The sequence below is a fragment of the Trematomus bernacchii genome, unplaced genomic scaffold (genome assembly GCF_902827165.1).
Source record: "Trematomus bernacchii unplaced genomic scaffold, fTreBer1.1, whole genome shotgun sequence".
In the NCBI taxonomy this organism is placed as follows: domain Eukaryota; kingdom Metazoa; phylum Chordata; class Actinopteri; order Perciformes; family Nototheniidae; genus Trematomus; species Trematomus bernacchii.
Genome location: NW_022987851.1, coordinates 7,033,494 through 7,044,877, shown reverse-complemented (window position 1 = coordinate 7,044,877; position 11,384 = coordinate 7,033,494). Strand labels below are relative to the sequence as shown.

At 42.9% G+C, this 11,384-nt stretch overlaps 4 protein-coding genes across 4 annotated transcripts; all 4 read left to right on the top strand.

Annotated features, from left to right (window-relative positions):
• LOC117468830 (claudin-17-like) lies at nucleotides 1–1,735 on the top strand. Its single transcript, XM_034113145.1, has one exon. The coding sequence runs from the start codon at nucleotides 301–303 to the stop codon at nucleotides 985–987; it is 687 nt and encodes a 228-aa protein (XP_033969036.1). The 5' UTR covers nucleotides 1–300; the 3' UTR covers nucleotides 988–1,735.
• Nucleotides 1,736–3,187: 1,452 nt separating this feature from the next.
• On the top strand, nucleotides 3,188–4,660 carry zgc:110333 (uncharacterized protein LOC550497 homolog). Its single transcript, XM_034113144.1, has one exon. It carries the CDS (start codon nucleotides 3,258–3,260, stop codon nucleotides 4,155–4,157), a length of 900 nt encoding a protein of 299 aa, XP_033969035.1. The 5' UTR covers nucleotides 3,188–3,257; the 3' UTR covers nucleotides 4,158–4,660.
• Nucleotides 4,661–5,365: 705 nt separating this feature from the next.
• Nucleotides 5,366–7,684, top strand: cldn8 (claudin 8). Its single transcript, XM_034113259.1, has one exon. The coding sequence runs from the start codon at nucleotides 5,442–5,444 to the stop codon at nucleotides 6,213–6,215; it is 774 nt and encodes a 257-aa protein (XP_033969150.1). The 5' UTR covers nucleotides 5,366–5,441; the 3' UTR covers nucleotides 6,216–7,684.
• Nucleotides 7,685–7,759: 75 nt separating this feature from the next.
• Nucleotides 7,760–9,800, top strand: LOC117468890 (claudin-8-like). The gene has a single exon (XM_034113258.1). The coding sequence runs from the start codon at nucleotides 8,037–8,039 to the stop codon at nucleotides 9,126–9,128; it is 1,092 nt and encodes a 363-aa protein (XP_033969149.1). The 5' UTR covers nucleotides 7,760–8,036; the 3' UTR covers nucleotides 9,129–9,800.
• The last annotated feature ends 1,584 nt before the right edge of the window (nucleotides 9,801–11,384 follow it).

Genomic DNA, 11,384 nt, shown 5'->3' with positions numbered 1-11,384 from the left:
CTTTAGTCACCAACACTAAACTTGCAGGGTTTCCACATGTCAACATAGTCATACTCTTTCTTTGTATTATGTGCTTGTCATGCATGATGAGAAATGATGGTCAATCTGTAACACTTGTTTGTTTTTCAGAGAAATTGGCACTGAAACCATGGTAGGAATAGAGGTCAAGCCAACGAAAACCAGTAGGATGACATTGCAGGCATGAGGATTTTATCACAGATTTACAGCCTAGCAGAAAAGATTGGTTGAGCAGTCTTTTCATAACACAAGATACGAGACACAAGCACTTTCTGCGGAGCCATGAGAGCAAAGCTGGAGGTCCTGGCCCTGGTCCTGGGCTCCATCGGCCTGTGTGGGACCATCGCTGTCACTGCCCTGCCCATGTGGAGGGTCTCTGCCTTCATTGGTGCCAATCTCATAGTCATGGAGGAACTCTGGGAGGGCTTGTGGATGAACTGCTACAGACAGGCCGACATCAACATGCAGTGCAAGGTCTACGACTCACTGCTGATTCTCCCCCCAGAGCTGCAGGCAGCCCGGGGGCTCATGTGTGTGTCCATAGTCCTGGTGGTCCTCTCCCTGTTCGTCACAGGATGTGGGACCAAGAAGAGCAACTGCTGTGGCGACAACCCAAAGAGCAAGAACATCACTTTGGCTTTAGGGGGTAGCTTATATCTGCTTTCCTTTCTGACCACGCTCATCCCTGTTAGCTGGGTGGCCCACACCGTCATCAGGAACTTCTACAGCCCACTGGTGGTGGATTCTCAGAAACGGGAGCTGGGAGAGGCCCTGTTTATTGGCTGGGCCACTTCTGGCATTCTGCTGATCACCGGGGTCATCCTTCTGTCAAGCTACGGCAAACGTAGATCAAAGGAGGAAGAGCCTTATACTGATGTGCATCTTATTGCGGTGAGCATACAGAAAGAGGGGAGCGTGTACCTTGGGAGGACGCCATCCAGCTCTTATAAGCATCAAGAATATGTGTAAAGAACTGAACTGTACATCTTCCACTTCGCATGATTGCAGAATATTTGAATAATGCTACCCGAACAAAGGTCACAATATAAGGCCAAGAGTGTGCAATTTATGTATGAATATAAATGTTTTACTACCTATCTACACATTTGAATTATTATTACTGTACATTTGAAATGTACATTGTGTACCCGTTACTCCTTTTATGGTTCTCATGTCTATTGTTGTATGCTCAGTCCAAATTCTTTCCTGAATATATGTTTTGTATATAAAACTATTCTAGACTATAGATATGCTTATTAAGTAATCAGTTTAACATATTAACATTTCTCACACAACTCTATACTGTCTATATATAATCTATGATGTTGTTTTTATGCCTTTTTTTGCTCAACTGTAATTTTGACTGTTCAAATGCTTTTAATCTTTATGATTTGATAATAATTTAAGACTATAGTCACACAAAATAAGTCAGAGCTAAATAAATGTGTTTTGTCCTTATTCACTTGTGTGATTGTATTTTTTCTACCATTTCCCACAACACTTTTGAGACCTCTTGGTATTACCTTTCAGATATTCAATATTATTACAAAATGCAGATATATTTATATTTTCAAAACTGTACAGATTGTCTAAAGGCAGGCCAGGAAGACTTTAGTGTTGCAGTAACAAGGTGCAAATGGCTGGCACATAGACACTATGTTACAATGAAACCAATCCTACTTAGGTTTCTATGCTCAACACCTTTTTAACGGCTCAGGTTACATTTGAAGGAGGAGACAGTTTGACATCTCTGAGATCATCCTATCAGATTACAGTCTGAGAGAGACAACAGATTCTCAACAATTCTAAAAAAAGACACTATGTGGACTCTTTGTTTGACAACATTTGTATCCAAAATTAGATTTCATACTAATTGTATGAGGTATGAGGTGGGTTGCCGACATCGCCGCAGACCCCTGACGCCTTTTACGTGAGCCGATCCCCGCTCTGGCAACACCACACATGTTATCAAGCAAGTCTTACAATACGTTTCCACTACAGCCCGCAGCCCGGTTTAAGAGGGCTGTGACGTCAGCGGCCCGTCTTTGGTTGCGTTTCCACTTGGCCTAGTACCGGCCGGCGGGTCCTAATTCACAGTTTTTCTGGCCTCATAAAATCGTGGGGCCAGGGCCAGAGACAACGAGGCTGAGTCGGGCTGAGTATGCTAAACTAGAGAGAGCGTCGCTGGCAAGGGGGCAACAACTACAAGATGGACATATTTGACCGTGATTTCATTGTAATACACGTTTCAAAATGATGCCGAAGTAACAACATACTGATAACGGTTAGTAAAAACCATGAATTAATGCTTTGTCAAGTCTGCAGACAGACGGCAGGGGAAAAACCTTTTAAAATGCTTGTTTTCTAAATGGAGATTGGCTAAGCTAACGCAGTATATGCCCCGACCGTCCACACTCACAACAACGGCCTATACAGACATAAATAAAGCAGCGACTGTATTCACCATGACACAGGCAGTCTGTGGTTTGTACTTGTTTAACTGTTGTCTAGTTTCTGAACATATATGAGGAGCTGTGAGCTCTGAGTGCTAACAGCTAACGGCTGTGTTGTTTTTCTGGGGTCCTCTGAAGATGACGTCACGGCTCCGCCTACACTGCGTTACTATAGATACTGCCCCAGTTCCTAAACTGTAATGGAAATGCGCCATAAAGTGAGCCAGTCCTAACGAGGCCCAGCCATACCGAGCGGGGCCGAGCGAGGCCGTGTAGTGGAAACGCGACATAAGATCCTAACTGGTGACAGTTAGGAGATTCTAGACTATGTATTTTCATGTTTATAGTAACGTTTTCGCTAGCAAGTTTTCTGTTTAGATTACGAACTATCATTAAATACATTTAAAATATTGTTCAATGTAGTATTAAAGTTGTGTTGAAATGTCTCAAACTTGACCATATTTCTAAAAATGCTTTGAACAACATGCTTGGATCAAAAGTTACTTCATAAAGTGATTCAATTTGTTTTTGATTAAATCTACTTAATCATGAGACCAAATGGTTGATTGTTTGTCGGGTGATTGCATTTGCATTTCAAAAAGAAGCGCCACTCTCTGTTGTGTTCCCATGTATCTGCTGTGAAGCAGCTCAACCAGTAAGATTGCATTGCATACTTAGCATATTTTTCTGGGTGTATAAGTTCCTTGACTTGCTTTTCTCTTCAGATTTGTTTCCAGAGCCGACAGAGAACAGCCAAAGGTCTATCCTTGGCTCTCTGTGGTAGCAATGGCCGCTTACACTGCTTACAGTGGTTACAGCAAGCCGCCTCAATCTTACGCAGGCTCTTACTACGATGAGAAGCAGGCCAAGACATATGCCGATTATCAAGAGTCTGTTGAAGAGGAAAAAAAGAGAGTTGAGAAGAAGGACCGTAAGGATGCCATCTGTTGTGAGGTAGTGGCCCTCATCATCGGCTTCCTTGGACTCATTGGAGTGGCAGCTGTGACGGGCCTGCCGATGTGGAAGGTAACAGCGTTCATAGAAGAGAACATCATTGTCATGGAGACTCGGTGGGAAGGTTTGTGGATGAACTGCTACAGACAAGCCAATATCAGAATGCAGTGCAAGGTGTACGATTCTCTACTGTTTCTGCCCCCGGACCTCCAGGCTGCCAGGGGTCTGATGTGCAGCGCCGTGGCTCTGTCCTGCTTCGCCCTCGTCGTTTCAGCAGTTGGAATGAAGTGTACCAAAATTGTGGACCATCGGGCTCGCACCAAGCATATTGTTCTTGTGGCTGGGGGCTGTCTGTTCCTTCTGGCCTGCCTCACTAGCATAATCCCTGTGTCCTGGACCGCGCATGTCATCATCAGGGATTTCTACAACCCTCTGCTGATCGATGCCCAGCGCAGGGAGCTCGGTGAGGCTCTTTACATCGGCTGGGTGACTTCAGCTTTACTTTTCACTGCGGGAGTGATCCTGCTGTGCCGTCACGCTCCCCGCACCCAGGAATCAGATGAGAGGATTGTATACAACAATGGAAATATCTACCAGCCTGGATACGCTTATCAGCCTGCTTACTCGTACCAGCCATCTTACACCTACCAGCCTGGCTACCAGCCTGGCTACCAGCCTGCCTACTCAGTACCCCCACCTGGGTCTGTGGCATACACACCAAGTCAGTACTAGTAAGGAAATTCAAGACCTTTTTGGACTATTTTGTTTTTAAAGACTTGGCACATTTGAATGAGTTTTAACGGACTAATAGGACCAAAGCCCGTTACTGGAAATGGACAAATCTTTTATTACTTCCTCAAAGAGGGCCACGTTTATTACTGAGGTGGAAATTCATTATTGAACCGATTGTGTTTTGATCATCATGCATTGTGCTGAATTACTGTATGTATTGTTTGTTGACATATGTGTAGTTAACACTAAATCATATCAGTCATTCAAAAGTATTTAATCTGTAACAGCGTAATACAAAAGTGACTGATATCACTGTCCTAACTGCCTCTGACATGCTCTTTGAGAACAAATTATGCACTAGGCCTTCAGATAATATACATCCGTATGATTGTGTTTACTGCTGAGTTTTTGTTGTGAATGTACCTTTTTTGTTTTTTTTAAAATGATGACATATAAAATGGCTTTTGTGGTTTTCAATAAAGGGATAATGTTAACAAAAATAAGTTGTGTTTTTTTCTTCTGTTGCCTAATACAATGAGGTGTCCTACTGAAACTGCACCCATTTAGCTCACGGGTGTGTAAGTGGAAGGTTGGTATGTTGTTTCCATTGTCGTCAGTGTAAATGTTATCTAACTGGTAAAACCAGACTGTCCTCACAGGTCCACCCACACAGCAAACCAGCCAAGATATTTCATTTCAAACAAGCCAGAGCTCCAACTGCTAGCCATTTCCTGAGCACAGACACACACAAGGGACCAAAACAAGAAATCCAATACTGACAGTGACACATTGGTACACAAGTATTACCCCTATCCCATGATAAAAGACACACTAATATAAAAAAACAAGATGTTTCTCAATGCTCTTTTATAACTGGTATAACGTTAACATTAAGTCACAGCTAGTAACAATTTGATGAATTAAAAAATCCCGCTCTTGCAAATAAACACCCCATTTTAGTTTTTATTTTCCCTGTAAAACGTGATCTGAGAATGTAAATCGAGACTTCTGAATACCCAAGGTGGCAGCTTATAGAATCTCCTGGGGTAGGTGTACAAAGAAAATAAATGGCCTGGGGTATTCAGTTTCCTGGCAACCGGTTGCATTTCCCACCCCTCCCATGTTAGTGTTCTGTCCACCGGGAGGAGGCAGAACAGGTGAACACCGACCTGCTCCTCCTCCACTGGGATGCAAATACACTCCATCTACTTCTTCCCTTCTATAGTCACACTGTGTCCACACATTATTGAACGCATGACTTTGGAGGAATAAGAGGAGGAAAGCATGGCCAACTCAGCACTGGAGCTAGTGGCTCTGATCTTGACCCTGGTCGGGCTGATCGGGGCAGCAGCCAGCACTGGGATGCCGATGTGGCGAGTCACAGCCTTCATTGGGGAGAACATCATTGTGTTTGAAACCCGCTTTGAGGGTCTGTGGATGAATTGTTATCGTCAGGCCGACATCAGAATGCAGTGTAAGGTGTATGACTCTCTCCTGGCTCTACCCCCTGATCTGCAGGCAGCGAGGGGGCTAATGTGCTGCTCTCTGGCACTGGGTGGTCTTGGTCTTCTAATCAGCATGGTGGGGCTTCAGTGCACGTCATGCATCCAAAATAACGACCGGGCTAAGCGGCTGGTCCTCATCATTGCAGGAAGCATGGTCCTAATGGCTTGCATCTGCGTTATCATCCCTGTGTCCTGGACAGGTCACGTCATCATCAGGGACTTCTACAACCCTCTGCTGATTGACGCTCAGCGCAGGGAGCTTGGAGAGGCTCTCTACATTGGCTGGGTGGCCTCCGCTTTCTTTTTCGCTGGAGGATGCATTTTTATTTGTTGCAATCTGCAGTCGGAAGAAAAAGGTCCAGCGAGGTATGTGTACTCGAGGAACTCTGACTACATGGCCTACCCTCCTCAGCCTCTGCAGCCTCAACAGATGGTGCTACTTCCCCAAACACAACCCCAGTTTCAGCCGATGCTGTCAAGACATCCATCAACCGTCTACAGCTACTCATCCAGACACCCCTCTGTAAGGGGGTGGCAAATCTCTGAACACTAACAGATTGAGGTAATGATGAACACAGATATGGTGTATATATACAAGGGGATTTCTTTTTGATATGTCGTTCCTTGGCAGTGCAATCTATCATACATTTCAAACTATTATAGGTTAAAGCAAACAAAGAACACATTTCAATAAATATGCTGTGAATACACTTCTTTATACGTTATCTGAGGACTATGATTTTTGTTAAAAAGCACACAATCTTGTTTTCAATCTATAATCACAATTTTAACACGGACTGTATAAGTCAATACATGATTTACATTACTTGTATGTGTGTTGTATAATCATATTTTTATTGACACCCTTTTTAGTGTATATTAGGTTCCCAATGTTGTATGTGCATGCTGTATATAACCATTGGGTAATAGACACAAGACAGGTGTATATTTGTTTACTGTTAAAATGCTATTTTTGGTACATATGAGAGAGCCATGTAGTTATAGACAGTTTTTATAATTATACTAGATAATTCAACTTATTTCCTTTAAAACATAACCTGTGCTTGAGCTGCGTATTCAAATGTATATCCCTGATCCATTGGACAAAACACACATGCACATTAAGTCACACATCCTTGTGGTTTCCAGTGTCCTCATATAATCCTGCTCAGTTGACCAGTTTCTCCAGTTCAACCCACTATTAGACATGGAATGAGGAAGTCACAGGTACTACCCTTAGGACATTAAATTATTTATTGGTGACTGATTGTGTCTAAAAGGTATGCATGTCTAAAACTCAAAACACTTTTTGTGGGTCTATTCAACCAAAACATAATTGTAAGTCTTTGTTTAACTTTGGTATTGTGCCCTGGAGCTTTTGGGAGCTGACTGAAATGGAACAAAGGGCTGAGTAAACATGAGATGCAGGTTTAAGACTGTTTGTTAAAGGTGTGTATAGCGTAGTGTTTGTGAAGAAGCCAGAGAGAGACAACCTCACAGTAATTTCATTATTAAAGAATTTGCAAGTCACTTTGCATTCAAAGCTTGAGACTGAAGCTTGAGACGTTTTCAAGTTCATCTCCAGGGTGATCCCAGCAGTGCAGTTTATTAGCTCTTGAACCATTAGGTCAGCCCATTTCATTTTCACTGTGTATAAGAGCAAGCTGCCACTGTAGAATCTCAATTTCTTATACACTATTTGTAATTACAGTCATTTTATTGATGTTCCATACTGAAAATATTTGTTGAGGTTGTTTTTTCCCCTGTTACTCAATGTCACAGCAAAATGAATAACCCATTTGTCCATGTTGTTTTCTTTTACATTGAAATTTGAATATTTTCACACTCAACTGCACTGTGTGATGTGAGCTTCCTCTCTGTTTCACTACTTTAAAAGCCATTTCTGCAACCCTGTGGACAACAGAGGTACTACAGGAGTGAATGTGCTTCATTGTACTATATGTTTACGTCTACATTTTAATGCAATATAATTAGAGGGAATAAAAACATTTCAAGTGATTTAAAAAAATCTGAAGTTGTGAGTAGTTTTTGGTACATCTTGTTGTGATATCTTGGTTTAATGCTGGAGTAGCTGATGGCCCAGATATATCACTATTGCCCGAGGAACCATAAACACAAAACAAGCAGAGGTCCTCTTTACCCCCATTGCCCTGAGCCAACCAGGGGAAAGCACAGCATCGTTCCCATAACAAACCACCTCTTACAGCATAAAAACTGCGTCAGATAACAGAATCCTTGCTGCCTTAGACACGTCTCCCACTAAGAGTCTGTGATGTTATACTAGAACATCAGAATTGTATTTCAACGTGAGCTACTCTAATGTGGACATAGCTGACCTCGTGAAGACTGCAAAATGGTTCAAGGATTTTCTGAGATAGCCGCAATGTGTGTCGGGCTGTTTGGCCTGATCGGGGCGGCGGCTACTACAGGGATGCCCATGTGGAAGGTGACAGCTTTCATTGGGGCAAACATAATTGTGATGGAAACCCGTTGGGAGGGCTTGTGGATGAACTGCTACAGACAAGCCAACATCAGGATGCAGTGTAAGGTGTACGATTCCCTGCTGTTCCTACCTGCGGATTTACAGGCAGCCAGGGGTCTGATGTGCTGTTCTCTGGCCCTGTCGGGACTGGGGCTCCTTGTGGCAATGGCAGGAATGCGTTGTATATCCTGTATTCAGGAAAATGATCGGGCCAAAACTATCATCCTCCAGGTTGCAGGTGGTATGCAGTTCATGGCCTGTGTCTCTGTCATTATCCCTGTGTCGTGGACTGGTCATGCCATCATTCGAGATTTTTATAATCCTTTGCTAATCGATGCCGAGAGAAGGGAGCTTGGAGAGGCTCTCTACATAGGTTGGGTGACCAGCGCCTTCCTTTTCGCCTCAGGCATGTTGTTCGTCTGCCGCCGTAGACCTTCAGAGAAAGGCTCATTCAACGTGTACAACCAAGCCAACTTGCTACGTTACAAGCCAGCAGCCAGCAGGCCGACTCTAATGAGGTATCATCCCATTTCGAGTGTTCCCAGCCTCCCATCAAATGCTTACTATCCTTCTCTGCAGGCCAACGGCTATGTTGGACAACAATTTGCAACGCCAATGCAAAACATCCCCCGAGTGATGACAAATGATGGAACATTAATCAGCCCTCCTGTCGTCTATAATCCAGGTTTGCCTGACAATCAGTCAATGTTATATCAAGACAGCCTGGCTCACCATTCCTCCATGCACAGTTCTAACCATGTTGAGAGCTTGTATACACCGGGCAACTCTTTGTACATGAGCCAGAACACCTCGCCATATTCCCTGACTTATATGAGCAATCCTGCTGCGTCCTACCAGTCCAGTATTCATCCGGTTCCACACACTCCTGTGTTCATAGGGTATAAATCATCAAGGAGAGAACTACAGTCTCGCAGTGGAAGCGGTCCTGGTGTATACATCTAGACAAAAATTGTGAGTGGGTTTTTATTAGCTGGTTAAACATTAAAGACACAAAGCACTATAGTTTATCATCACAAGCTTATTTCAACTGCTGTACATAAGAGGCAAGATGAGGGTCAATTAATGCCTGACGCCCAGACTAAATTGCTTGTCTATCTGTTGTTGTTTTTTTTACAATTAATACACAAAAAAGACAAGGTTGAATATAACTGCTGGTGATGTTAGTGTAAGTATAGGTCCCAGTGGGCTGTTTCAAACTTACTTTTCCAAAATAGAAAGACCCTGTGTTTTGCATTTTTTGTATCTGTCTTATATTTAAAGAATGTGTGTTGGTTATGGTTTTAGTGGGTTATTTTTAATTGTCTTTTACCAACGGTATAACTAATTTAAAGCTATTTGTTAGAGTTGTTTGTCATACGTTTGTATTAATAACTTATCAATAAACAACAATGTTAAATGACGATTGTTAAGTGGAACGTCCAGTCTTTAAGATGCAGTTTATCCAGTTCATTATATTTGTTTTGTATATAATCTTTTATTGGGAAGCAATAGTGGTCCAAAATGCATTGTTTTTGTTTTCCTGCATATTTCCCAAAATGTTTTCTAGGATGTGTTGCACTATAGCAAAAATAAGAAAATATTAATTGCAACTGAATAAACTGTGGTCATGGTAAATGTGTTGTTTTAAGCTCTTCATTTGCGTTACAATTGTACTGAACTCAAAGCCTTTAAATGCCAGACAATATAACGTAAAAAGGTGAGACTACCTGAATGGGTCTTCACAGACACATGGTAAAGAGCTATTGAACTATTTAAATATATCTCAGCTTTGTATCAACAGCAAATACTGTGTGTGTTGTGATTATTGCATGATTTGTTATGCTATCAACATTGTGGCCGGAATCAAACCTCAACACTGACTTTTCACCACTAGAGTGCACCAGAGAATGTGAGGAGCATCCAAACCCTGGACTCCCTGAGCAGGCTCCAGAGGGATAATGCCCTCCTTTCACTGCATTTCTTTAGCTGAAGCTTTATTAAAGGTCCCATGTCATGGCCATTTCTACTGATCATAATTCCATTGTTGAGGTATACTAAAATAAATGTATATTGTGCAATTTTCCAAACTCACATTGGTTTCTCATACAGCATCTCTGTATAGTATGTGTATTCACTCTCTGTCCTAAACGGCTTGTTGGAGCTCCTGCCCCCCCCCCCTCCCTGTGAGCCCAGTGGCCGTGTGCGAGACAGCGAGACACCGCGGAACTCAGCCTGGGCACACACACACCCGCAGCCTGGCTGGGAGTTTGTGTGTGTGCCCAGGCTGAGTTCCGCAGTGTCTCGCTGTCTCGCCGACCCCACACCAGTGAGCCAGCTCACAGTGTCCCGCTCCTCGCAGCAGCGAGCCTCGCAACGCCCCGCCGAGTGTGTGTGTGTGAGGAACACACACACACGGACGTAACGTAACGGCTCCGCAGATTGGTCCAAATGGACCGTGCCGTTACGTTACGTCCGCGGAGCCGTTACGTCACTATACCCGAAATACGTCACTATACCCAAGAAGTAAACAATGGAAAAAGAGAAATCTCCAACGAGGCGTTCTGGGGCAGCATAGAGAGGTCTTTTCTGTGTTAGAGTTTTACTCGCTACAGGGTGTACTTTGAGGGTTTGTGACTCTGCAGACCGTTTACATGCAGAAAAACCTTCATAACACACAAGGGGACGGGTAATAACCGGAAAAGCATGACATGGGACCTTTAACAACACATACGTTTCAAACCTTAGAAACTGGTCATAGTACAGGCAGGGAAATGACAAACATGGAGAGGATACATTATATTATAACATTGCATTCATTAGCTTATGATTTAAAAAAGATGCTTATATTCTCTATACGATACATGTTTTATGGTTTAACTTATCTTTAATGCTTTCACCTCATGAAGAGACTTTACACTTTGAGCCCCTAAAGATAACATATTTTCTCTCTAATTTTGCTTATTTCTGGGGAATTAAATCATAGTGAGATTACAGTAATCCCAAAAACCAACGAACACCCCATGGTGCCTCCTTAGGGAGCAGTGGGTGCAGCTTTAACACCAGTTGATGATCGTTGCAGCTGAGCAACCAAGACAACTTTTTAACTTCTATCCCAAACCTCTTAAGGTCATGTGAACACATTTTATTCTACTATGAGAATGTGTCATATAAACAGTTTGAGGTAGTTAATCTTCAAGAGAGCGCCACAGACCAGTTTGA

Excerpts from the sequence above, each read along its gene's own strand:
- LOC117468830 (XM_034113145.1), top strand. The coding sequence starts at position 301 with ATGAGAGCAAAGCTGGAGGTCCTGGCCCTGGTCCTGGGCTCCATCGGC.
- zgc:110333 (XM_034113144.1), top strand. The coding sequence starts at position 3,258 with ATGGCCGCTTACACTGCTTACAGTGGTTACAGCAAGCCGCCTCAATCT.
- cldn8 (XM_034113259.1), top strand. The coding sequence starts at position 5,442 with ATGGCCAACTCAGCACTGGAGCTAGTGGCTCTGATCTTGACCCTGGTC.
- LOC117468890 (XM_034113258.1), top strand. The coding sequence starts at position 8,037 with ATGGTTCAAGGATTTTCTGAGATAGCCGCAATGTGTGTCGGGCTGTTT.